At 33.7% G+C, this 27809-nt stretch overlaps 1 protein-coding gene across 1 annotated transcript in view; it reads right to left on the bottom strand.

The window, feature by feature from the left end:
- LOC123668472 (otoferlin-like) overlaps window positions 1–27809 on the bottom strand; it is a 62685-nt gene that overhangs the window by 14981 nt on the left and 19895 nt on the right. Inside the window, exons 5-6 of the mRNA XM_045602202.1 lie at window positions 4190–4346; window positions 195–381 (exon numbers count right to left, since the gene is read on the bottom strand). Of these exons, the coding sequence (XP_045458158.1) occupies window positions 195–381; window positions 4190–4346 (344 nt within the window). The remainder of the gene's footprint in view (window positions 1–194; window positions 382–4189; window positions 4347–27809) is intronic.

Genomic DNA, 27809 nt, shown 5'->3' on the forward strand with positions numbered 1-27809 from the left:
TTTATCTTTTTATTGTATTATTATAATGTACGTGTCATTTCTATATACATTATACATATTGATATATTACGGTAACCGCTTGCCATCAGTTAAACCGTACTGTGTACCGACCTAGACGCATATAAAAAAAGTTGCTCCAAGTATCAGATAGTAATAAGAGTTAAATACAGCCTAATAATGTTTCGTTAACTCACAGATTTTCCAGCGAAAGACACGTGGACGTAGGGATCAACAAGGTGTTGTCTTTCACCAGTGATTACTTTCTTCACATTTCCTAAAATTGAGTAATTCATCTCAGGAAGACCGTCGGCTTTGTAAACCCTCACAATGAAATGGGCACGCTGGCGCAAAAGCGGCGCGCCGTCCGGCAGAAGCAGGTTTCTGGTAACAAATTTTTACACATTTTACATATCATTATTATTATTATTAAACACCTAATTTTCTTACACTTTAATTTTTTATTAATAATATTGAATTTACTAAACTTACTCATCATTCACGACAGAAACAATAAAGCAAGACTACATATTATGGTTAATCGCAAAAGATTTTCAATAATTCTAAAAAATCCAGTATTAATTAATATAATTTTCTTATGAGAGTGGTTTCAACTAACTCGTAATGAAGATTCCGCTGTGAAGTAAAATTTACTGTTTTAAATATTATTGATATGTGATGATAAGCAGAAGTGCTTTAGATATTATAAATAATAATAAAAAAATTACCAAATCATAAATATTTCAGTAAAAACCACTTCAGTTAATTACACCATAATACATTTTTATTAAAAAAAAAAAAAAAAAAACAGTAAACTGTATGTTAATTATGTTTGAAATGAGTATGAGAACACAAAGCTTTGTTACCTCGAAGGCTTCCATTACGATTACAAAGTCAATAAAACATGGAAAAATGAAAAATAAATTGTTCAATGTGCCGGACCGCGGGCCCCGAGCGTGCTCCATCTCTTCCGGAACTCGAACATAACTTTATGGGATTATAAGTGAACTTTTCGTTTCTCTTTATTTAGTTTTATAACTGACGAAAAGGTTTTCCGCGAACACGTAATAAGGTATGATGAGAATACCTTTGCATTTTTTTATGTTATCGATGCTCTTTATTTTACGTTCATTATATCTTCTTTAATGAAAAAGTTTTAATAATTTATTAAATAGATTATTTATAAAACGTAACGTTTTTAAATGTACCGAATTGGCGCCGCATTGGCGCAACGGTCTTAGTCATGGATTGTTCCTGTTGCGCTAGCGGTTGCGGGTTCAATCCCCGCACATGACAAACATTTGTATGTTTGCCGTGGTCTGGGTGTTTGTGCAGTCCTTGTGGGTCTCCCCACCGTGCCTCGGAGAGCACGTTAAGCCGTCGGTCCCGGTTGTTATCATCTACGCCTGATAGCGTTCGTTACTCATAGTAGGGAATATATGCGACCCGCATTGGAGCAGCGTGGTGGATTAAGCTCTAATTCTACCCCAACATGGGGAAAGAGGCTTGTTCCCAGTAGTGGGATATTACAGGCTGAAGCGCGAAGCGCGTACCGAATTTTATGTGTTTAACAACCGTCTTACTGCTAGAATTTTTTTTAAAGTAATAGACCCATACCACAGATGAGTTGACGCTTAATTTATACGCTGTTCAAATTTTCATTATTTATAAAAAAAAGTATGATAATACGACTAGCTACTCCGCCATTTTGTTTGTTCCACCATATTGGATTTAGAATGACGCCATATAGCTAAATATGCCTTGTTATCCAAACTAAGCGTGTATACAAAATTTTAACTCAATGGGTTGAAGATATATGCTTGAAAATTGAAACTCTAAACTTTTAGCATATCTAACAGTACGATTAAGTGGTTTCTTTATGTTGTATTTATATTCTTTTATAATAATTATTAGTTCGCAACTCTTCAGCAAGGGCTAGTTAAAATTCCATTTCAACTTTATACAATATGGTTATACTAATCAGGATATAATACTATCTATAGAAGTGAACAGGTAAATTCGCGGTTTTTGGTATTACGTATATCATCAAGTTGCACGTGGCCTTAAAAAGAAATGTTTACGAGTCTACCTGGCGGGTAATAAACGTAAGCTGAAAATTCGTACGGTGACATTTAAGGAGATGTATGTGTTACCTTCACATAAACTTTGGACGGTTTCGATGGTACGGTATTAACGTTCACGTTTGTAATTCGAAAAATTTCTACATTTATATGTATATGAAAATTTGTGTTAAATTTTTTTGCAAGTATCAACTATTTAGGACTTTAATTTCGACTTCTATTTTAAAATTTGACTAGCCCGTTGGCGTAGTTTGTGTGTGTGTGTGTGTGTGTGTGATAATTATTTTATTTATTTATTTCATTCAATTTTAAATAAATAAATAAATAAACAAAATGTCTCGTAAAAAGATGGTCGAGATGACCCAGGAGAGATATCATATAAAGTTCAATCACCTAAATCCACCTAGAACTAAAGTATCCTCTAAGTCTAAATACTTAAACGAAACTTAGTTTTTTTTTCAGAAACTCAGAAATTGAGTTCTGTCATTACATTTTCCAGAAGTGCAACGGGCTATAAAACATTTCATTCAAACATTTCAACAGAAATCGAGGGAAACTCTCGAAAATCCGCAATAACTTTTTACTGGGTGTATCGATTTTGATAATTCTTTTTTGGTTAGAAAGGAGATATCCCTAGTTTAGTACCATGATAAGGAAACCAGGATCTGATAATGGGATCCCAGAGAAATCGAGGAAAACTCTTGAAAATCCGCAATAACCTTTTACTGGGTGTACCGATTTTGATAATTTTTAATTTAATCGAAAGCTGATGTTTGTCATGTGGTCGCATATAAATTTTATTGAGATTTGATCACTACTTTTTGATAACGCGTAGTTGCTTGACTATTTTTTCGTCGATCTACGTTGTATTACTCGTCGATGTAATTGAAGTCGGTCTTTTTTTGTTTGCGAGCAAACACAATTATTGAGACGTGTCGTTATAATTAGAAACTGCATGCCACTATAAAGTAAGCGTGAAAAGAATACTCCCAATATATTCCATAATATTATTTTAACGCCCCGAAAAATGTACGTATGTTTTAAAAACACTTCATATTATTAATAATTCTTTTATTGTTTCTTACAGTTTCGTACCAACTTACGTTATAGAGTATTTGTCAAATGTCCAAACGGGCCTCTTATTTTGTGACTACTATAGAAGTAACATAGGATACTTTTTATTGAAAAGAAATTCAATGCGAGCGAAGCCGCGGGTAAAAGCTAGTATTAAATAAGTCTAGTATTTAACAAGTCTCAAAGTCCCGTTAGATGAATGAAAACAAAAACTAAATCTGACACAATAGCAGTTCGTTGAAACTGAGCTAATAAGTACACAATATAATATTAAAACACGCGAGTACGTCGTTTCGACCACGGAATAAGGTAACTTTTTGTATTTCGTGTTTCCATATGCGAGACCTCTTCATATTCATTACGGAATATTTAAGTAGCTGAGGTGAAGCTGTGCTCGTAAATTCTCAACACTTAGCTTGATGATTAACGTATTTGCTTATTTCTTAATACAACAATTCTATACATGGTAATTTTCTATTGTACTAATTATATTATAGCGGTTGAAACATTGTCTTAAGTGATAAATGTGAAAACGTAGCGGAATACAACTGGGGCAGTTTTTAATCTGTAATACTCGGTACAATTTTTGGTGTTACAATATATAAAACAAAGTCACTTCCCGCTATATGTATGTTTACATATTTAAAACGTAAATGTAAAGGAAATTAATGCGGTTTTCTTTAGTAAATAGAGCGATTCCAGAGGAAGGTTTATACGTATAATACATGTATAATATAGTAGAGGAAAACTGATAGTTTTTGCAACCGAACAAAGCCGGGGCGGGTCGCTAGTTTATGATATAATAGTCGTTTAAACATTATCCTATGTAATAAAAGCGGCAACGTAGTGAAAACGGCGGCTTTTAACCTTTACTAGTAGTAGTGTAACGGTACTGCGATACTTCTGGTCTTGCAGGTGTCATAGTCTTAGGCTACAGTAACCGCTCACCATCAGGTAGGCGTTACGCTTGTCTGTTACCCTAGTAGAATAAAATACTTGAATTTAAAATTAATTATTATTAATAAATAAATACTTACGCTTCGATGTCATCGTCATCTTTTTCGCTCTTTGGCGGTATCTTGATAGTGTCTCCTTTACCGATGACGCTGATGTCACACTTGAGGTAGCCTTTAGGCCCGGATATCAAGTCATCCGGATCGGTCAGTAGGGCCCATTTGTGATAAAATTGATGATCTATGGACAAATCAGGATTTTTAGTTACCTTAAATATACTCCACAGTTGAATCGATTATAGAGTATATTATTATTATATTATTATTATTATAGCTATAGATGAATGAAGATAAAACATAAAACAGATTATATATCACAAAATAATTGTTTTGGTTCCTGTTAGTCTCCTAAAACTCGTATATTTTTAAATATTGGTAGCACGAAACACTGATGCAGTCAGTGTTCATACACATACACTTGTTTTACAAACTTTGATGACTATCCACACCTATCTCGTACCGAGTACGTATTAAAATTACAAAAAAAGCTTGTTCTCTTACATATTTGTATTCATTACTTGTGTTCTTTTTATCATTTTGTTTCATCATCAAAAATTATTGCTCTCAATAACCGCTCTGCCTAAATACTGGCAATTTGCTGGTTTGGTTCGTACTTGGGATGGATGTATTTGTACAAATATTATTTCCTGTTTGCATGTCTGTCCTTGTGAGTTTCCCTACGATGCCTCTGAGAGCACGTTAAGCTTTAGGTCGTGGTTGTTATCATAAATACCAGATAGCGATCATTACTCATAGCAGAGAATACATCCGCCAACCTGCAGCGGAGAAGCGTGGAGAATGACGCCTATGGGCAAGGCAGTGGTATGTCATTGAATCGTACAAATTTATTCATATTTGAGATAACGGGATGGCTTTTATTTATAAAAATGTATGGTTGTGAAAAACTGAAACTAAACAGTGAACTACTAAGCAGTGTTGAGTTCCTGTGGTGAGTAAGGTGGCCAGAACTCCTGGGAACGGTCGGGGTGTGATAATGCGCTTACAACGCTCCCGGTACATTTGCTTATCATTACGGACTATAAGCTTTTTTTCTACTATAGTGGTATTAATAAAGAATATGTACAACATCCGGATGCCGCGTTGGCGCAACGGTCACAGCCATGGATTATACCTGTTGCGCTGGCGGTTGCGGGTTCGATCCCCGCACATGACAAACATTTGTATAAACCATACAGGTGTGTGCCGTGGTCTGCCCACCGTGCCTCGGAGAGCACGTAGGGCCGTCGGTCCCGGTTATTATCATGTACACCTCATAGCGATCGTTACTCATAGTAGGGAATATATCCGCCAACCCGCATTGGAGCAGAGTGGTGGATTAAGCTCTGATCCTTCTCCTACGTGGGGAAAGAAGCCTATGCCCAGTAGTGGGATATTACAGGTTGAAGTGTATGTATAATATACTCCTCAATATCTTTATGGCATATTACTTAGTTAAAAAATTTAAAAAATTTAAATTATTCAAATCCTTAGTGTACGCACGTAACAAAGTACACACACGGCGGCTTTAAGCGTGGGTTATGACACCTTATCTCTACCTAACCTAACCTAACCACCCCACCCAAGTATTATTAAATAGCCCTGTTAAGGCAGCACTTAGGATGTTTAGCAGAACTTGTAGAACATGAATATGAACAAATGAAATGCTGACCTGTACTTTTCATGGTTCCTAATACATCGTAGTTTTCAAGTTATTTGGCATATATTGACAGCTGTGACACTTATCTATATTAATATTAATTGAATGTCTGTTTGTAATGTTAAAATAACCGCTTTTTACTAAATGCATATTACATCCATACACGGTACATATACCAAAATATTTTTTTTTTGCAATTTTTGTCTGTCTATCTGTCTGTTTATTCCGGCTAATCTCCGACTACTACTCCGAATCTACAACTGGAACAATTTTGACGGGACTTACACCGGCTGATAGCTGATGTAATAAGGAGTAGCTTACTCTACTTTTATTATAGAAATTTATTTATATTATAACTCTGTGAACTGAAAAACTTTTTTATTAAATTCCACGCGGACGAAGTCGCGGGCACAGCTAGTTATTTATAAATCGAAAAACATTTACGGGAAATTATTTAAAATATTACTTTAGTAATTACAAATTAAAGAATGAAATGAGCGAACGATACGCGTTAACGAATAATAACTGAGTGTATAATATAAATTTTATCACCTCCTGTCGATGATACCGTGTTGAATTTCGAAACATTGTTTTTTTTTTCATGTCACTAGGTCGGCAAACAAGCGTACGGCTCACCTGATGGTAAGCGATTACCGTAGCTTATAGACGCCTGCAACACCAGAAGCATCGCAAGCGCGTTGCCGACCCAATCCCCAATCCCCCCAGGAGCTCTGGTCACCTTACTCACCAACAGGAACACAATACTGCTTGAAAACAGTATTATTTAGCTGTGATCTTCTGTAAGGTCGAGGTACTACCCCAGTCGGGCTGCTCCATATTTTGAGCAGGAAATTCCTGCTGTGCCCTACCTCAGTTAAATTTGGTTATTTTGTGGTATTTCATGCCATCTAAAATCATCGTATATTTTAAAAATAAGACCCGTTATAGTTTACTAAAAATAAGAGCAAAAGATAAATTAAATATTGTATAAAAGCTAAACCTAACCTAACCATTGGTGTCGAAGATAACACGTGATAAAAGTTATAGTTTACAAGTTCGTGTTAATGTTCTGAAACATTTAAACGAATTACATTCAGGAAAGTGTTACATCGTTTTGATCGAAATCGAGTCAATATCAAATATGTCAGACGTCAAAGGAATTAAGGCCCAATATTGAAACTTTGAAGTTTCAAAGGGATATCGTTCTTAAAATTCATTTGTAGCGCTGTGAGAAAATTGAAATCTGTCGAAATTTCTCGAATAGAACACAGCGACAATGCTTTTTCTTTGTCGTTATTTGACTTTAGTTGACTATGTACATATGTCACGTGTTCGTATAAGTTTTTTAATTCAAAGCTGTTTATAGTTACTTTCTGGAATCGCGATACGAAATGAAAGATCAAAAGGCACATTAAGTATTTTAGAAAATGAGCTAGTCAACGAATGAAGTAATGATAAAATCTTCGATATCTCCACCGAATTTTTAATAATAAAATCAAAAACAACGTTCACGTAGCAACATATATAACAGAATTAACATAATGTGATATATAAATTATAAAGAAGAATTTAAAATATAATTCTTGAAAGCGAAGTTTGATTTTTATTCTGATATATAATGTTTGTACTTGGATTTGTTAACTCTGAGAACTTGGTTACAGGTATTAATTAACTCGCAGTTACGTCCGCGTTAAAACTTTGTTTCTAGTCAGATTATATTTGGTCAAGTCGGTCTTTTCTATCCTACACAGTACCTTAATACGACCGATGGTCAATCATGATCAAATTTTGAACAGTGTTGTGGATTTAGAACTTCCATCTAATAACACTTTAAATTATACTAAAACAAACAATCCAATAAGTTATCATTACAGCCTATACAGTCCACTGCTGGACATAGGCCTCCACAATTTTACGCCAAAAATAACGTGAGCTCATGTTTTGCCCAAGGTCAACACGCTGAGCAGACGGGTTGGTGACCGCAGGGCTGGCTTTGTCGCACCGAAGACGCTACTGCCCACCTTCGGCCTGTGTATTTCAAAGCCAGCAGTTGGATGGTTATCCCGCCACTGGTTGGCTTTTTAAGTTCCAAGGTGGTAGCGGAACTGTGTTATCCCTTAGTCGCCTCGACACCCACGGGAAGAGGGGGGGTGGCTATATTCTTTAGTACCGTAGCCACACAGTACCCAATAAGTTACGAAGAAGAAAATTCTCGAGCAATCCTCTTTAGGATAAATTGAATAGCGTTGTAGTTTTACTGTATCCGTTATACCATATAAATATTTTAAGTGCTGAAGTTTATAACGACGTATGGATTGTAATGCTTTTGTTACTCATTTGTGCTAAAAGTAGTTGGCCATTTTCATCCGAACTTATCCATTTATAAAGTTGATAACCCGAATTAATAAATAACTTTGTTTTACCGAAATTTTCAAAGTTAAAATCTATCAACTAAATAGGGTAAAACCTCAGCTAAATTGGGGTAAAATAATGTAAAATGTGTCAGCGTCATAAAGAATCAGACTTTTAGTAGCTCTGTTAACATAATATAATTTCTAATTGTTCTACTTTTTTCCGCCTTTCAACATCTTTTTAAGTTTAATCTTACATAAAAATTTGAAAAATTATGAAATTATATAGAACCTTTTGTAGACTTAAAAATTACAAAAATAAAAATAATTATTTTTTTTTTTAAATAAATATCTACACAATATACACACGGTCGTCTGTTCCTAAAGTAAACAACTTAATGCTTGTGTTATATGTAGTTACCCATATCTGACTCGTATAGCTACATATATTTTTTTTTTCGATAAACATAGTCATAAATATTATATATATAAATAAATATATATATTAAACCCACACTTGGGGGTGGAAATCGAACCTACAATTCCCGGAGCAGAAAGCAGGTTTTAACACCGTTATTTTATAAAAAATTCAATCCACTTATTTTTAAAACAACACATTTAAGAATTGTCCCAAACTGAACAAAAGACATTTACCGAATTATTTTATTACACATTGTAAGGGGCGCGTCAGAAATATAAATGGAATTAGGTACTGTTTGTGTACCTACCTTCTGGTAAGCGATTTCGTTCTCTTATCTTTGTATTTGTTGTATTTAATTCTTATCTGTTTTTTTTTTTTTTTGTTGTGTTTAATCATAAACACTGGCTGTATCCACGAGTTCCTTCGCGTGGAATACTGATTTTGACAGAATTTTTTTTTATATTTTTTTTTTGTTTATTTTGGATTATAAACTCCCTCATTTGGATATTTACATGTTCAACGTGAACGTTGAAAAGTAAATTTGCATAACTTATTTATTAATTAACCAATTGTCATGAAACAAACACTAACTGTTAAGTGAAGCTTACAGAGAAATGAAAGATATCAAACAAATTTCAAAAATCTATAAAGGGCATGGAATTTATTTTCTTCGAGGCACATGTCACATTAAATTAATCTCATTCGCGTGATTCGCAAAACTTAAATGATATGTTAGCCTTTGAAAGCCTTCTTGATAGTAATGAAATGTTTAGTTTTAAGTTTTGTATCAATGAAAGAAACTTTAGGAAGAATATTTAATTTGTAGATTTTTATTCAGGGAGCCTTACCGTGTTACTATAATTAGCAGTGTCGTTGCCTTTTATTTCTTTGTTGCCTTTTATTTTATTATATTCATCTGCCATTTATTGTAAACAAGCTACAATTAGGTACCGACTATTATTTAGTATTTCTTGTGTATAATATAATAAAATTTAATATTGAGCGTGTGTAATTTTCAAAATGGCGAACAATAGTATTTTTAGTCTAGGATCTTTTTGGTAATTAAAACATCAGTTATATTAGTAACCTAGTCGTAAGACATCAATTTTAACTGAGGTAGGGCTCAGCAGGAAATGCTCAAAATATGGTGCAGCCCGACTGGGGTAGACCTCGACTTTACAGAAGATCACAGCTAAATAATACTGTTAGTAATAATACTATTGTGGGTAAGGTGCCCAGTGTTACTGAGAGGAATTGGAAATATGATCGGCAACGCGCTTGTAATGCTTCTAGCGTTGCCGTACGCTTGATACGCGTACAATTTAAGTCTATTGTTGCCCGTTCTCATCTTTAATTTTATATAATTTTTGTCACACTCACAGCTTTTGGATATAAAAACACGGTAGATATTTTTTCTACTGCTACTAAACGTGTATTTAATTATAATTGTAAACACTTGCGTGTCTGTATTCCAGAAAGCCTGAATGCATAACATTCTTGCCACTAGTACTTATTAGTAAATTAGCCAATTTGTAATACTAAAATTCCATATGTAAAGAAGTAATCTATCTATATATTATTTCGTGAATCAAAATCTTTGTACTCCTTTTTACGAAAATAGGACGGAGAAGTATGAAATTTCGTACAGTCATAGTTTATATAGAGAAGGATTGCAGAATGCTAATATTTTTTATAATTATGTATTAAAATATATTAAATCAATAAAAAAAAACATTACACACACTACCGTGTATTTGACTCAACACGCATATTATACTCTTTTGTTGATTGCCAGTCTGTAGTCAAATAGAATTTTTTAAAAAAAAGTTCTTTATTTTCATTATTTTTTGGTTTTCTTTAATTTAAATTTTTAATTATGGTCGAATTTCGACCTCTGGACGACCACTAGTATTATTAACTAGCTCACGGTAAAAACCTATTAACCTATTTATGCCACTTACTACAAAATTTATGACTAATTTTTGACTCTAGCTCGGAACCTTAAAATAACTACAGCGACATAGTCGATGATAAACGTGGCAAACTGTTTTAAATGCAAATCGCAACGCTGCCATTCACTCGTGACAAATTACGTCACTAAAAAGAGAACTTTCATCCTTACTCGACCGTTCCTAAAAATTTTATATAAAATCGGCGATGTTGTTGAAATATGAACAAAAATAGATTTTGCAAACCAATTTTCAGAATATTTTATTGCTATGTACAAATATTTGTCTCTTGAATGTGTCAAAGTCCCTAATAGTTTCCGCGCCATGCCCCGAAGAGCATTTTAGACAATACTAGCTGACCCCGCAAACGTTTCTTTGCCATATATGTTATTAACCCGCTTAATCCCCCCCCCCTTATAACTTAGGGGTATGAAAAATAGATGTTGGCCGATTCTCAAACCTACCCGATATGCCCACAAAATTTTATTAAAATCGGTCGAGCCGTTTTGGAAGAGTTCAATGTTTAACACCATGACACGAGAATTTTATATATTAGAAGATATTCTATGGTGAACCTGTTCTCGCAAACAATACTGTTACTGTATCAAAAACGAAAATGACAATATTCAAGCTGGGGTTGAAGTGACGCAAGCACTCACGCTGTGTATAATAAAATATTTAAGTCAATAACAATGCATAAGTAAAAATAAAACGACACAAAGGGAGGCCAAAAAAAGGATTTGACAAATTTTGGACAATGAATGAAGCCAATGAAACGATATGAAAATTTTAACATTTTAAACAAAAGGCAACAAATAATAAAAGATGTTTGAAAGTATTTCGTTAACTTAAAATATTTGATGTAAGTAATTTTATATAAGAAAAACGGGCGGAATTAACCAGTACATAGTTGCCGTGTGTATCTGTCAACTCTTCTAACACTACCTAGGTACTAAGGTGAAAAAAAAAAAAAAAAACAGTCGAATTGAGAACCTCCTCCTTTTTTGGAAGTCGGTTAAAAAGTGCTAAAGATTGAAGAAACAAAAGGAATTAGTTGTAATCTAAAAATAGGAAAGTGGTATTGGCTCCGAATTCTGTAAGCACAGAAACAGCTACTTAGTACTACAGTAGTTAATTTTAAATTAGTACTAATTTAAAATAGTGCCTTAGTCCTAAAATATTAACATATTAATTGTTCATCAATACTGGTTGTTGCTTATTCATGATTATTGGCTAAATATATTATTTTACATAAAATGACTTCAATTTCAAACTTTCATTTTTGTTTTTGTTTTTAAAGTACCTAAGAAAAATATTAAAATTACACTCATACTCGAGGCGAGAATCGAATCTGTGTCCCAGGTAGTCCGCAAGGTTATGGATAACAGCACCAAACTGCTAGGTACTGTTTTAATATAACTGACAGCCTTTTCCAACTTTAATTTCATTTCAAAAATAATTTTGTTCGCTACACAGTACATAAATTCCTGTGAGCATTAGCCATCCATGTGTTCGTATTTTTTACTTTTCAAAAGTCCGCAATTAAAGTCTCGAATCAGCGCGAGTTAGAAATGGCATGTGTGGTCGAGTGTTAAAAGTTACATACTTTCGTTCTTAAGCGTGTTAAATTTGTAGTATAAAGTATTCCTTTCTTTATAGCAAAAAGAGGAGGTAGAAAGTATGTGGAAATTTTGTGATACTTTGTGAATTTACTGAAATTGGTTATTGTAAAAATTTACTGGTACGTGTCGACAAACGCTAATTTGATAACGTGCGTAGAATGTTTTTGATAATTTGCTTCGAATATAATACTCATGAATGTCACCTAATGTGTATTTTTCTAAATCATATTAACTTGATTATTGGTCTTTTCCTTCCTTAGTGTTGCAAAAGTCAGTGAAGTTATTTCCCCATTTCTAGAATATAAAAAAGATTTTAACGTAAGACTCATAAGTGACAAATAAAGTGGACTTTATTCCTTGCTCTTTATTTGTGTACCACCAGTGACGTAGCGAGCTTTACTCACGCCCGGGGCACAATTACCATATATGTCCAGCAATTTTTTGTTTTTGGACCATTTTGCACCCCTTTGTGAGTAGCACCCGGGGCCTGATGCTGCCTTTGCCCCCTCCTCGCTACGCCACTGTGTAACACATTTCTAATTAAAAGTCTCACTAAGCCGTTGTGTTGTGGCGCTAGTGTACCGGTCAAAATAATTAACAAAATTGGTTGATGTCAACACACACCGGTGCTTTAAGATGCAGGCTGTAGACGATTGCCTCAACATACGTAATACTTATACACTATTCTCACAACACACACAAATAAAAAATAAACTTAAAAAGTATGATCCCATCCAAGAGTAATTAAATCGAAATCTCGCTATAAAAATACAAAAAAAAAAAATACTATCAAGCGAAATTAAAACTTCTCTTTGAAGTTACAATATGTGCGAGTACAAACAGGGTTACTCAGTCGAGCGTGTGTTTGTGGAAGAGGACGCGGACGCCATTTTATTTAATAAAAACACAATTAACTTTTTTTTTTAATTTAGTATGTAACATCTCATTGCTTGGGAATAGGGCTCTTTCTTTGTGTAGGAAGGGTTTAAGCTAAACCCAACACGCTGCTCTGCTGCGGGTTGGCAGATATATTCCCAGCAATGAATATCGATCGCTATCAGATGCCTATGATAACAACCGGGAGTGAAAGCTAAACGTGCTCTAAAAATAATAACTTAATACAGTTGGGACCATTATTTTACGTTATTGTTATTTTTAAGGCATTGTTATTCTAAGAATCTGTAACAGACATTACAGTTGATATGTGCAAGTAACTTGAGTCATAGCATGCAAGTAACATTATTTTAAGTGACTTCAAAAAAGGAACCCTCACCTCAATTCGACCAAAATTTTCGATTACTTTTTTAAGCACGAGTATGTTAACTTCACCAAATGATTTCTATCAAAATTGTGCTCGCGGAAACTCTTTTCCTTTCTTATCTCGACTATGCAGACGCATGCTATCCTGATCTTACTGAGCAGCAACTAACAAGACTTTAGATGCTCCAAAATTTAGTTATTAGATTCGTATTTTCTTTGAGAAAATACGATCACATATCCGATTTTCCGGAAATATAGAATGCTGTCGCTGCTTTACTATGTACTTGAAAATCCCCGGGCCCCAGAGTATCTAAGAGAAAAGTTCATAGTACGTAAATCTGACTATTCATCATATTGCATTCTATAATTGTTCCTTTACAGTGCATTCAATAATTCTGTGTAATGCCTTGCCAAATAGTATTCGGGAGGCTAAAACTCGTACCACTTTTAAGAAGCTAATTAAAGATACTTACCTGAATTGTTAGTTTGTTGAGCTGAACTCTATTAGAAAATTTAGTTATCTGTTAATGTGCTATAAATAAATATATATTCAATTTTATATTTATGATAAATCATTACCTACTTAATAAATGATGTAATATATATATATTTATTTGTGTATTTATTTATTTATATTACTATATTATTAGATTGTAGGATTCACTTTGTTTTGCCTTTTTGATGTATACTCTGTTTTGTTTTAAAATCTCCTTTACCCCAAGGTTGTCTGGAAGAAATTGCTAACCTAGCGATAAGACCGCCTTTGTACATATTATTATTTCGTAAGTTTTTATTTTTTAAGATAGCTATGTACTTATGCACAATAAAGTATATTTCTTCTTCTTCTTCTTCTTCTTCACAGTGGGTATACCGATTTTCATGATTATTTTTTTAAAATCAGAATCAAGCGATTGTAGTGTTATTCCATTTAAATTTAAGAGAACATGACGAGTATGTTTTTAGTTATCATTGATGTTACGTATTTAGTTGACTATTTCTTTTACAAAACAGTAAATTATCTTAGTTTTTCACTTCGTGAGAACCTTAAAGAAAATAGTAGACTTAAGTGAAGTAGGGCACATCACGACTGCAGAAGCACTTCGACCTTACAGAAGATCACGGCTAAATAATCCTGCTTTCAAGCAGTGTTCTGTTCCTGTCGTGAGTAAGGAGACCAGAGCTCCTGGGGAATTGGGGGTACGGTCGGTAGTGCGCTTGGTGTTGACTGCGTCTTTACTACGGATTACCGTAGCGATTACGGTGAGAGGTGAGACGTAGGCTTATATGCCAACCTAGTTATATAATATGTAAAAAAAATACGGTTTATCCGTAAAATTTTATACGAGTTTCACTGCAAAAGCAAAATGAAATATACATACATCACTTTTAACTTTCGTATGTCGATAATTTGAATAAATAATTCTATTGGAACGTTCAATTTAATTTGTATATATATTAATATAATATAATCTTTTAAAAATTCATGTAATATATGTGAGATGGAAAAAATACATCAGATTTTTATTTAAACTCGGTTATATTCGAGGTACTTTTGACTGGCAACACGGTTAAGCCGTCAGTAATTGAATTTCAGTTCGCTGTATGTTTATACCTGAAACTATTAATCCTGTTTAAAAAATTTACAAGATACAATTTTGCTAATGTACGATAGCTGAAATTTAAAACCTTGTTAAAAATATGTCTCGTATAAATAATCCAATAATGGAACAGCACCGCTATAATATCACGTTCATCGAGAGCTTTAGCGAGGATTTTTAATGTACGAAACACTTTACGTTTTAATTTTAACTGGACAATTTTATAAGTGAATATTGAACGCTTCATCCTGTAATATCCCATTACTGAGTATAGGACTCTTTCACCATGTAGGAGAAGGCTCAGAGATTATTCTACCACGCAGCTCTAATGCGGGTTGGCGGGTATATACTATGAGTAACGATCGCTATCAGGTGTACATGATAACAACCAAGACTGACGGCTTAACGTGCTCTCCGTGGTACTGTGGGGAGACCCACAGGGACTGCACAAACACTACGGCAAATGTCTCTATGGCCATTACAAATGTTTGTCATGTTCGAGGATCGAACCCGCAACCAGTGCTGTGACCGTTGCGCCAACACGTCGTCATACGAATATTGAACGTCATAGAATAATTATTTTTAATGCAATTAGGTACTTGAAAAATGAATCTAACGGTAATGAAAAATAACCCGATGTTATTGCTAGGTAGCGATCTCCTCCAGACAACGTAATGGGTTTGTAAAAGAGATGAGATAATTATGATATTTAGATGTACTTAGAGATTGCAATCCGGTGTCATTTTCAATTCGGCTAGATTGATGAAAACAACTACCTAGCTTCTCTTTTTCATTCCAACACCAGCAGACCGTTAATTAAGCGTTAACTATACGCGGTATATGATTTTTTTAAAGGAACTCGAGTGAAATTTAAAAGGGTTTCTTTCGAAAATAGAGAATCTCAATTTAAAAAAAATATATGTCAAATTAAAGGCTAAAATGTTTTAAATTATTTTCTAACGGTTACGGGAATTTTACTTATCATAATGAAACAACTTTTTCGGATTTTATCGCGGTTTATTAAGTTTTTTAAATACTCGACGTTTTGGATATTTTTTTTTATAATAATCATATCTCAATGCACTATTTTTGCTAAACACTTCTAATTTTAGGAGTTTATTTTCGGAACGATAAAAATAAACTATTACCAGGACATTGAAATACTACATGGTTTTTTCCATTTGATTATAAAATTAATATAAGTATTGTGCACACAGATTTCGATAAATCAAAAACGCGTTGGCGGCGCTATTTCACATCTTCGATTTATTCCTAAGGCACTTTTCGTGCTCAGCTATGAAGGAAGGCTTTCTGAAGATGTTTATCTTGTAAGCTCACAAGATAAACTTCTTTATAAAGCTAACAAAGTTTGCACGTTCAGAAGACGTCATTCTGATGCATGTGCCTCAAACTTATGGTGTCGAATTGAGTTTTATTCATTAGCAAACAAATATCATTACAGATTAAAAGAAAATAGCGAATCCTTAGCGACTGGAAGTTTTCTGGTTATATCGGTTGAATAATCGTTTTTTTTTCTGTACATATTTTTTTAACTTTCTACTAAGCATTAGAACATTTAAAATATCCGATTTGGTCCAGTCATTATCCAGTTGCTCTTACCAAAATCTTTTTTTCATTTCGATTTATATAGAAAAGGTTCACACACACTTCAGCCTATCGCAGTCCACTGCTGGACATAGGTCTTCCCAAGTTCGCACCAAAAATGGCGTGAACTCATCTGTTTTGCCCATACTCACTACGCTGGGAGGTAAGGCGGATTGGTGACCGCAGGGCTGGCTTAAACACAATACTTGTCAGAAGCGGAAGTCAAAGGAAACTAACCTAGCTACTATTCATTAAATCTGATAATACAGATACGCATATCTCTAGTGACTATAGTACGGATATATACGTATATGATTACAAGATCACTTGGTTCGACACTCCCTTTGTCTATTTTACCGTAATTGAAATTTGATAAGCTTGTCTGAGCTGCAGTACATGACTGTAATATATGTATATACATCAGAATGTATGCACTAGGATTAAAGCCGATTAGTTAATTTAGGTATTCCACTTAATTTGTAGATAAGGTATGTCTATAATCAATATTTGATGAATTTGCCGTTACAAAGGGACAAAGGTTGTGCGCTATTGAAGCGTTCTTGCATGCAAATGTATGTATATTGTAGATATATTAATATATACAAGTACTAGAGTAAAATCATATGTATTGGCATATTCTAAAATAATTTTTCTTAATAAATAAATAAATAAAATAAATAAATTACTAAATATGGATAATACAAATACTAGAGTTATTGGCATATTCTAAAATTATATATATTAATACGCTAAGGTTATAAGATGTTTGCCTCCCTTTTTAGAAAAAAATCTCACAATTACTCAACAAAAATTATATATAATTTTGTAGACAATTGCTTGCTCTACCGGCGTCAACAACTAAAAACAAATATTATTATGTTATGTTTTTGTAAAATAATTAATTATTAAAATTATATACACGACAGCTTTAATTTTGAAACAGCGTACATATACCAAATTTAAAAACACGGTACATATACCAAAATTACATTTTTTACAATTTTCGTTTGTCTTTCTGTCTGTCTATCTCTCTGTTTGTTCCGGCTAATCCCTGAAACGGCTGGACCGATTTTGATGGGACTTTCACTGGCAGGTAGCTGGTGTAATAAGGAGTAACTAAGTGTACTTTTATTTTAATAATTTATTTATTTTATAACTGCGTACTGAACAAAAACTTTTTTGTTAAATTCCACGCGGAAGAAGTCGCGGGCACAGCTAGTATATTAATAAACTAACCATACACTGCGCGCGTTGCTACGTTTTTTTAATTCTTGGTCGTACCAGTTCAGAAACCTTTGTGAACTTATGTACAACACTTTGCTGAAGATCTTAACATGATCAAATGCAGAGTTTACGATTCTATAAAGGACATACAGACAACATCCATTTTTATATATATAGAATAAAGATACATATCTGTAACATACCCGAAGTCATATTTTCCTGAGGTAATAAACTTAATGCTTGTAAGTGTAATGTTGTACAGATAGCAGCCGAATGATATTGCTACATTGTTTTTATTAAATGTGGCGTTCTAGAATAACTATTTTTTTCATATCGAATTTCCTAAGTAATTGGAAATTAATTAGGAGAACCGTATGGGGCGAATATTAGTCAATTATCATTACAGCCTATACAGTCCACTGCTGGACATAGGCCTCCACAAGTTTACGCCAAAAATAACGTGAACTCGTGTGTTTTGCCCATAGTCACCACGCTGGGCAGGCGGGTTGGTGACCGCAGTACTGGCTTTGTCGCACCGAAGACGCTGCTGCCCGTCTTCGGCCTGTGTATTTCAAAGCCAGCATTTGGATGGTTATCCCGCCATCGGTCGGCTTCTTAAGTTCCAAGGTGGTTGTGGAACCTTGTTATCCCTTAGTCGCCTCTTACGACACCCACGGGAAGAGAGGGGGTGGCTAAATTCTTTAGTGCCGTAGCCACACAGCACTTAGTCAATTAGTCAATTAAGTGTCATGTAATTTATCACATTTATTATTGATCATATTGGCTCTAACAGTTAACGTAAACAAGAAAAGCCTCAGTATATTCTAGCGTGTTACCAATGACACATTACCGTCGATTTCATACCTACTCTAATAATCACAACTCACTTCGAGTATAATATTCAGTCTTCGGTCCATCGTTAAATGTCGTTACGTCATCACTAAGTAACAATTATTTACTGAAGTTCTAAATGTCTAATTCATTTGTTCTGAATATTTTGTTATTACACGATACGATTGTATGAGACATAGTTTATCATATAATTTTTCTAATAATACATATTAAACTAATAAAAATAATAAAAATTGTTATACTCCTTAACTGTATAGGGTTTTAGGTTTTCTTAATAATGTGACAATGCGACACGACGCAATGCGATGCGTAAAATAATACATATATACTAGCTGACCCCGCAAACGTTGTTTTGCCATATATCTTATTAATCCTCTTAATCCGCACACCCCTATAACTTAGGGGTATGAAAAATAGATGTTGTTCGATAATACATTGATTAAAAGTGAGTGAACGCATTTTTCAGATTTTATGAAAATTCTAACCTTAGATGTGTAAATTTTGTATGAAAGTCTTCCATTTCTGAAATTAGAAGCTTGAAATTTAGGTTTTTGGTCGTAAATACATAAAAATGTACTTCGGTATGTTTGAAATTTAGGATACATCAACTTACATCAAAATTATTGACATTTGGTATGAAAGTGCGTCCTAATTTTGCATTTTTTTTCTGGTCTACTATTGAAGTTATAAATATTATTTTAACCTATATTATTAGATCCGATTAGCATTCATTAAAATAAATAAATTAGTCCAGTCTTAAATTCTTTAATGAGTAATAAGTTTGAAAACATGAAATTTTCTTTTAAATGCATATAATGGTAAATTAAAGAAATTAGTTCGTATTACTGAAATTACATTTTAATTTAATACCTACCTACATTTTAATAGTTCCTGAAACGCCTTCCATGAAACGCTCTGCAAGCTGTCTAGTAGGTGCGCACGGAATTTGAACCAAAAATAAAATGTACAAAGAGGTCCTAAGTTGTTGTAATATAATAATACAACCTGTTCGAAATGAGGTACTGCAGACCTTATCTGACAATCAACATCACACATGACTTGCCCTTCACATACCGGAGTCTCATGGACGTTGTATATGCCATTAGCGAGCTTTACGTAAATATGTACTCGTCCAATCCCACCATCCATCTACTCCCTCAGAATGATTGGATACACTGACATAGCAATACCAAAACTCTACGGGACACTCTATACTTGATCTTTACGCAGGAAGAGAGAAAAAATCCTAATGGTCGAGGGATACGGCACCGGCGAAGGATCGCGCTTCATGACGATTCATGAAGCACAAGGGTAAACATACGTAAGATCATCATCGTCCAGACAAAGACCGAGAGGCTAGGAATCCACGACAGTGTGCCTCATGCGGTATTAGCGGTGACAAGACACTAAAACTGTATTTACTACACTGACGACGGTGACGATGCAATCGACAGGTTCGTTAGCTGAGCGCTGGGTGCCTCGACGAAGACCATCTTGGAGCACAACGTAAAAAGAACGATCTACGAGCGTATATGTCACTGGCAAGGCTTTTCTCAAGATGCTAAGGGCAGACGTGGGGTCCAAGGTCAATGAAATAGTGACACCAGTGGGGTGTGTGATGTACAAAGAAAATAAAATTACCTATACGTGGGGGACAGGTATATGTGTGAATATGGATAGATAATTATATGGGTGTATATGCGTAAGTATGTAATGTAATGTATGTGTGTATGTATTGGTGTGAGTGTATGTATACATTTAAAAAAAAACCGTCAGTATCGGACCTCTGGACTGTCGATTTGTAGTTCTGGTGAGAAATCGCTTGTGGTATTATAATGCATGTTTAACAAAATGCATAGGTATTTAGAGCCCGTGGATGCTATGTTTAAATTAAAATAATAATATAATATCGTTCATTTCGCAAAGTTATTAAATAAATAAATTTCTAAAATAAAAGTAGCCTAAGTTAGTCCTTATTACATCAGCTCCAAAGGACGACTCCAGACGACGGGACTCAAGCCCCGTCGAAATCGGTCCAGCAGTTTCAGAGATTAGCCGGAACAAACAAAATAAAAAAAAAATATATATTTTGGTATATATACCGTGTATAAATCCATATGCATTTAGTACAAAGCGGTTATTTTAATATTACAAACAGACACTCCAATTATATTCATTTGTATAGATAAAGTTTTACGCGTAGCCGCGGGCAACTGATGGTAAATCATAAATAAATAACATAATCTCGTTGCACTCTGCTGTTAAATTCTGTTTATATTACAAAAATAAATACAGTTTCTAGTTAAGGTTACAATTAAAATTATAACAACGTAGAAAATTTACAACCTTTTTGGTGTAGTGACGCGAGTAGTCGCCTAAAATACCGACGGTTTGCGGGTTCGATTCCCGCAAGGGATGGTTTGGATGTCTGTACTTGTGGATCTCCCCACCGTGCCTCGGAGAGCACGTTAAGTCACCGGTCTCGGTTGTTATCATAAATATCTGATAGCGATCGTTACTCAGAGTAGAGAATATATCCGCCAACCCGCAGTGGAGCAGCCTGGTGGATTAAGCTCTGATCCTTCCCATACACGTCTTATACATGGGGAAAGAGGCCTATGCCCAGTAGTAGGATATTACAGACAGAAATGAACGAGCGCGACTCCTTCATAGCTAACACTCCACCGAATCATCACTGTAGTCGGATAATGCCCATGTTGTAATATATTGACTAATTGGGAAGCTTACTTAGAGCTTTGAGAATAAATACCATCTTCTACATGAAGAGAGAGGTATTTGGCTAACAGTGGGATATTACAGCTGAATGCATGTAATTTACTTTACTTTATTAATTATTTAATTACTTTACTTACAATTCTGACAATTTTTTTTTTAAATAAAAGTCAGAAGTTACATAAAATCTACACAATATAGTGACAGTATATACAACAGTTGGTTAAAAACAGTTCTCTTCTAGAAACGGTAATGTTACATCCCTACTAATATTATAAATGTGAATGTAAGTTTGTTTGTTAACTACTTAACCGATCATCATGAAACTATGTACACATATTTGGTACTTTTTAATAAGAATAATTCAGTGCGAGCGAAGCCGCGGGTAAAAGCTAGTAGTATAAAATATAAAAGTCCGTTTACATTGTCTCGTTACTCAGCGATATCTTACCAAACAAAATAAATGCTTATAAGTAAAATGAACTTAATTTAAGTTCATTTAACTTATATACACACACATACAATTTAGTCTAAATTATACATAGTTACATAAGTATACACATACACATGTGTGAATGATTCATCATTAATTGTATATTTATTATAGAACATATGTATCATGTCTGTACATGATTTGGTCAATTGGTTTCTATCTTTTTTTACAAATAAAAATAAATTTACTTTGGTGATATAAGCATATAAATTATCTTCTTTAATTAGTGTAAAATCGGTCGATGTCAGTTTCAATAATCATTGCACATGACATAATATACATTTTCTATTAAAATTACAAACAAATTTGATACATAATAAAGAAAAAGACAGAGAATTATTTAAGCGAAGAATTTAACGAAACGAGAAATTTAAGCGAAATGGTAGTGCTAGTATGATGGCTGATGAACAACACTCGAATTACAATCGCTGAGGGTGGATGCAGTAGTTACAATTACGTCGGCTGCATCGCCCCTTGGCAATTGTAACGCAGGTGTTATGCTAGGGCTCCCAGGCTATCTTGTACACGATGATACCTATATAGTCACAGAAAAAAATGTTTCTTTGGATTTTTAACAAATATTCCTCATATCTCATATATGACATATGAGATATGAGGAATATTTGTTTTATATATATATATATATATATATATATATATATATATATATATATATATATATATAGATTCGTTCTTATATTTAAATAAAAATTTAAGCGAAATGGTAGTGCTAGTATGATGGCTGATGAACAACACTCGAATTACAATCGCTGAGGGTCGATGCAGTAGTTACAATTACGTCGGCTGCATCGCCCCTTGGCAATTGTAATACAGGTGTTATGCTAGGGCTCCCAGGCTATCTTGTACACGATGATACCTATATAGTCACACAAAAAAATGTTTCTTTGAATTTTTAACAAATATTCCTCATATCTCATATATATATATATATATATATATATATATATATATATTCGTTCGTATATTTAAATAAAAATTTAAGCGAAATGGTAGTGCTAGTATGATGGCTGATGAACAACACTCGCACTACAATCGCTGAGGGTCGATGCAGTAGTTACAATTACGTCGGTTGCATAGCCCCTTGGCAATTGTAATGCAGGTGTTATGCTAGGGCTCCCAGGCTATCTCGTACACGATGATACCTATATAGTCACACAAAAAAATGTATATATATATATATATATATATATATATATATATATATATATATATATATGTATATGATTAATTAAGCAACTACACTCTCAACACTCAACGTACATAACAGAACATTAAGAGTAATAGAACATTTAGACTGGGTCAAGGATCATTTTGCTTCTTGTAACAATTAGTAAAACTCTGATTAAAAAAATTAGCAAAAATATTATTCACAATGTAAAATACATAATTTACACTTTCATTAAGTGTATGATTACTCAAAAAATTCAAGTTAAATTAAAATATACTTGTTATTTAAACATATGAAAACTACTCTACTACTTTTCTTGTAAAGTGTGGTAAACGTTGACACAATAATTGACATGTGCGCCGGGCAAAACCATCAATTCGGATTTCTACTGTCAACCGTTGATTAGATTTAAACATTATGCAATAAATTCAGAATAAGGTATTTTATCACGACAACACGACACATACGTCTTTAGTCACTCAACAAAAATTGAGAGGTTTTAACTGGGAAGTCTTCATGCTGGATGCATATAGCTCCGATCTTGTACCCACAGATATCCACCTGTTTCAGTCTCTTCAGAATTCTTTAGGTAGTGAAAAGTTAACATCATGAGAGAACTATCAAAAGTAATTATCCCAGTTTTTTAATGAGGATTCCCAAAATTTCTAAAGCAAAAGAATCCTGTCATTACCTACGAGATAGCGGCAAGTTATCAAGCAAAATTGTATATAATAAATAAATTATGATTTTTTTTGTTATTAATTTTTTTTTTCGAAATTTTACAATTTTATACATATTTACGATTCACAACTTAAGAACTAAATATTTACAGATAGTTACGGTACAAATCATGTTCGAAAATGGTGCCCAGACTACTGACAGCATTTCCTCGTAAATTATAACTAATGTAAATAAATTTTGTAAAATCTTACTTAGAATCTATACAAATAAAAAAAAGTGAAGTGTCTCTTTATAATTGGAGTGTCTGCATATAATATTAAAATCACCGCTTTTTACTAAATGCATATAGATGGTATACACGGTACATATACCAAAATGACATTTTTGGAAGGAACATTGCACAGAATTTTAGCAGTAAAACTTGTTGTTCGATTCATACATAGTCTTTTGATTTCAACTCCTCCCCCGTTGATGTAGGAATAAGAATGTGTTAAAGAAATCGTAATAGCAACACTAACAAAATTAATCGTATAATGTATATTAATGTTTTTAAAGAGGCTTCTAGCATCTTTCCCCATACCTTTGATCCGTGCTTGAGTCAACAAAAGCAGCGCTCAGCACGTAGTAACAATCCAAACGTTGCTTGTAATAATACCCGCTACTTTATTTATGCTACGACAACCCTATCTATTCCAGAACTTAAACGGTTTCTTGTATATTTTTACTGTTTATTTGATTTCAAGTAAACACTTTTGATACCTTTTTTCTATTACACTATTATATTACGGTCCGCGTAATGATAAAGAGATACTGTAGCCCATGGATGCATATAATACCTATGGCACTGTGAGCGCATTATCAACCCTAGCTCCAACCTTCCCAGGAGCTTTGGCTAACTTGCCCACCATTGGAACATTACTCTTGAGCAGTATTATTTAGCTGTTTTATCCTGTAAGGATAGTAGTCATCATTACATCATTACAGCCTATACAGTCCACGGTTGGACATAGGCCTCCACAAGTTAACGCTAAAAATAACGTGCACTCATGTGTTTTGCCCATAGTCACCACGCTGGGCAGGCGGGTTGGTGACCGCAGTACTGGCTTTGTTGCACCGAAGACGCTGCTGCCCGTCTTCGGCCTGTGTATTTCAAAGCCAGCTGTTGGATGGTTATCCCACCACCGGTCGGCTTTTTAAGTTCCAAGGTGGTAGCGGAACTGTGTTACACCCACAGGAAGAGAGGGGGTGGCTATATTCTTTAGTACCGTAGCCACACAGTACGTAGTAAGGACAGTAGTATATTCTCTCAATTAGGAAAAATATATTTCCTGCCGTGTCCTATGTTAATATAATTCTTCATTAATTAAATTGATTTTTATTCGTTATAGGTACATAATCATTGTTTATATTGTACATAATCTAGACCAGCCTTTCCCAAAGTGGGCGATAACTATGATGTGGATGTTTGTTTTATTTTCAATAAAATATACTCTGTCTAAATATTATAATGTTGCGTTTAAATAATCATTCTCATTGGCGGGTGTAGTCCGTAAGAGTTAGCTTGAGACCTGAGCGCCGCTGTGTACTACTGCGCTTAGGTCTCAAGTTAACTCTTGCGGGTTATAGTAAAAGTCTCGTTTAGAATTAATGTTTAATCTCCGCTAATATAGCTCGCAATAATTAATTTGATTTGAAATTATAGTGGTTTTTAAGTTGGTGAAAAAATGGGGGCACTATAAAATAATTTATTCTCAAAGTGGGCAGTAGACAAAATAAGTTTGGGAGCCCCTGATCTGGACGGAATCAACAAGTTGTCTTTATGTCTCTTTAGATTAACTGCGTTTATATCGGACTTCGTTGGTTTATAGTACCAACATCAATTCCGTACAGTTAAGTTGTGAACCATCTTTAATTGATCAACAAAATATAAGACATTTTAAAATATTAAATAAAAATGATGCAAATAAAAACAGCTGATGTAAGTTTGGACCTGTTCAATGTTCATTAAACTACAGATTTAGGTCATACGCTACCATAGTTGATCGACCTCAAAATAGTACTTTCTGGAATTTACTGTAATATACTTAGTCATCGTCATATGGGCCTTAGAAGTCGTCCAGTAATCGCGTGATGTTTTAGCAACTTTTTACCTCCTTACCCGTACCCTATTGGACATATGTGGTGAGGTTTTAGACTACCCTAAATATATGTGGTAAGGTGCTTTTTTGCGAAGATAATTGAAATATTCAAAATGTTATTTTGAAATACAGGTATAACCTGATGAAATTTTGGAGGATTAAAGTGATTCAAATTTCTAGCCAAGCATCAAGGTTGTAAAGGGTTTTTGGTTATTGAGATGATGTTATTGTTGTTATAAATATTTAGGAATGTTTATCAGGACCCCTCTCGTATTTAGAAACTTACGGGACGACCCGTTATATAAAATAAGTGATAAAATTTACGTGAAAGAATGGATCCAAATTTAATATAATCAAATAATATAAAACGAAAATTAATAAGATTCAAATATTCTGAATATTGTACAGACTAAAAATCTAAAAGAAAAGATTTATTACAACGACCATAGTAAACAAGACAATGTGCGCCTTTCATCGTTATGAATTTTCCGAAAACAAATTAAAAGTAATTTCAAGGTAATTTTTAAATTGGTAACCTGAGTATGACTATTTTTTAAAAGTAATAAAAATAGAAATGTTGTGTACCAATTACACGGGCCCTAGCTATAAGAGGCCTTGAGCTCAGATTTGTTTAATTTATAGAATACGTAATATATTTCCTTCAGATTTTATTACGAATGATGAAAAAAAAAATTAAAATGAAAAAGGCGAGGTGAAAGAGGTCACATTACAGTCTGACAATACCAATTATAAAAATATAATAATTATACATGAAGCAATGATCAAAATGACTATTATTTATATAATTAGAGTAAAAGTACAGTGATTTTGTTGCGCAGAACAATGGGGCTGACATAGTCGCTAAGCGACCGAAGACTCTACAAAGAAAAAATATATAAATGAAGCAAGATCAGTAAGAGATCACTGGGGCCCAATTAGTGATAAGACCGCATTGTGCTTTTGTAAATTGAAAATTGTATTTTTGTTATTTAAGTGTTCAATACAGTATTAAATGAACGCTTTTGGTTGATATTTCGCATCATACCGTAAGATAGATACATCACTAAAAATGTCTCAGCTAACACATTCCTTAATTTAATTTACAAAAAATGTAATAAAACAATGTCTCGTATCAGAAGAAAGAAGAATGTAGATAATCAGAAAAAGCTGTCTAAGATAAAATGATTCAGGCTTACCTAGGATAGCCTGGTTACGTACTGAAATTCAATGAATGCCTAGACTGTTAGGTGGTAGGTAAGCCTAATATTCGAAGAGTTCTCGGTATTTCAGTTCAAGTTTGCACCCTAGCTATCTGGATGTTTCAGATTAGATTTTTGCTAATTGTTTATTAATCATTAGGTTAAAAAAAACTTTAATTTGAAATAATGATTTGATTTGTCCGAGTTAAGATATTTCAGAAGTTTAATTAAACGTTGTTTTCAACAATAACGCTAAGTGCTTTTTAGTGGAATGGTTATTAATTTCGTACCGGTATTTATTAAAAGGGACTAATGGACAGGATAATGTTGATATTTACTCATACACATTCTGATATATTTGACAATAAATTGTTTGCAAAATTTAATTTTTAAGTAGACTTTTGGACATTATCTCTAATACACTAGGACCGCATAAAAGGGTAGGTTAGAAAATCTTCAACACCCTCAAAAGTAACCGACCTAGCTTCATGAAATAAAGTCTCAATTAAAGAATACTTAATATCAGATAAAATAATACCTAAAGCCTTTTTTTGCTTTTTGTAATCTAAGAGATCTTTGATAGTTTAAGGACTGGTTGTAAGTCTCTGCTCTTCTGCAAGACTTTAAGAAATTCCCGTTTCGCCTGATTAAATAATCATTCATCACCATCAT

Source organism: Melitaea cinxia, chromosome Z, assembly GCF_905220565.1.
Source record: "Melitaea cinxia chromosome Z, ilMelCinx1.1, whole genome shotgun sequence".
In the NCBI taxonomy this organism is placed as follows: domain Eukaryota; kingdom Metazoa; phylum Arthropoda; class Insecta; order Lepidoptera; family Nymphalidae; genus Melitaea; species Melitaea cinxia.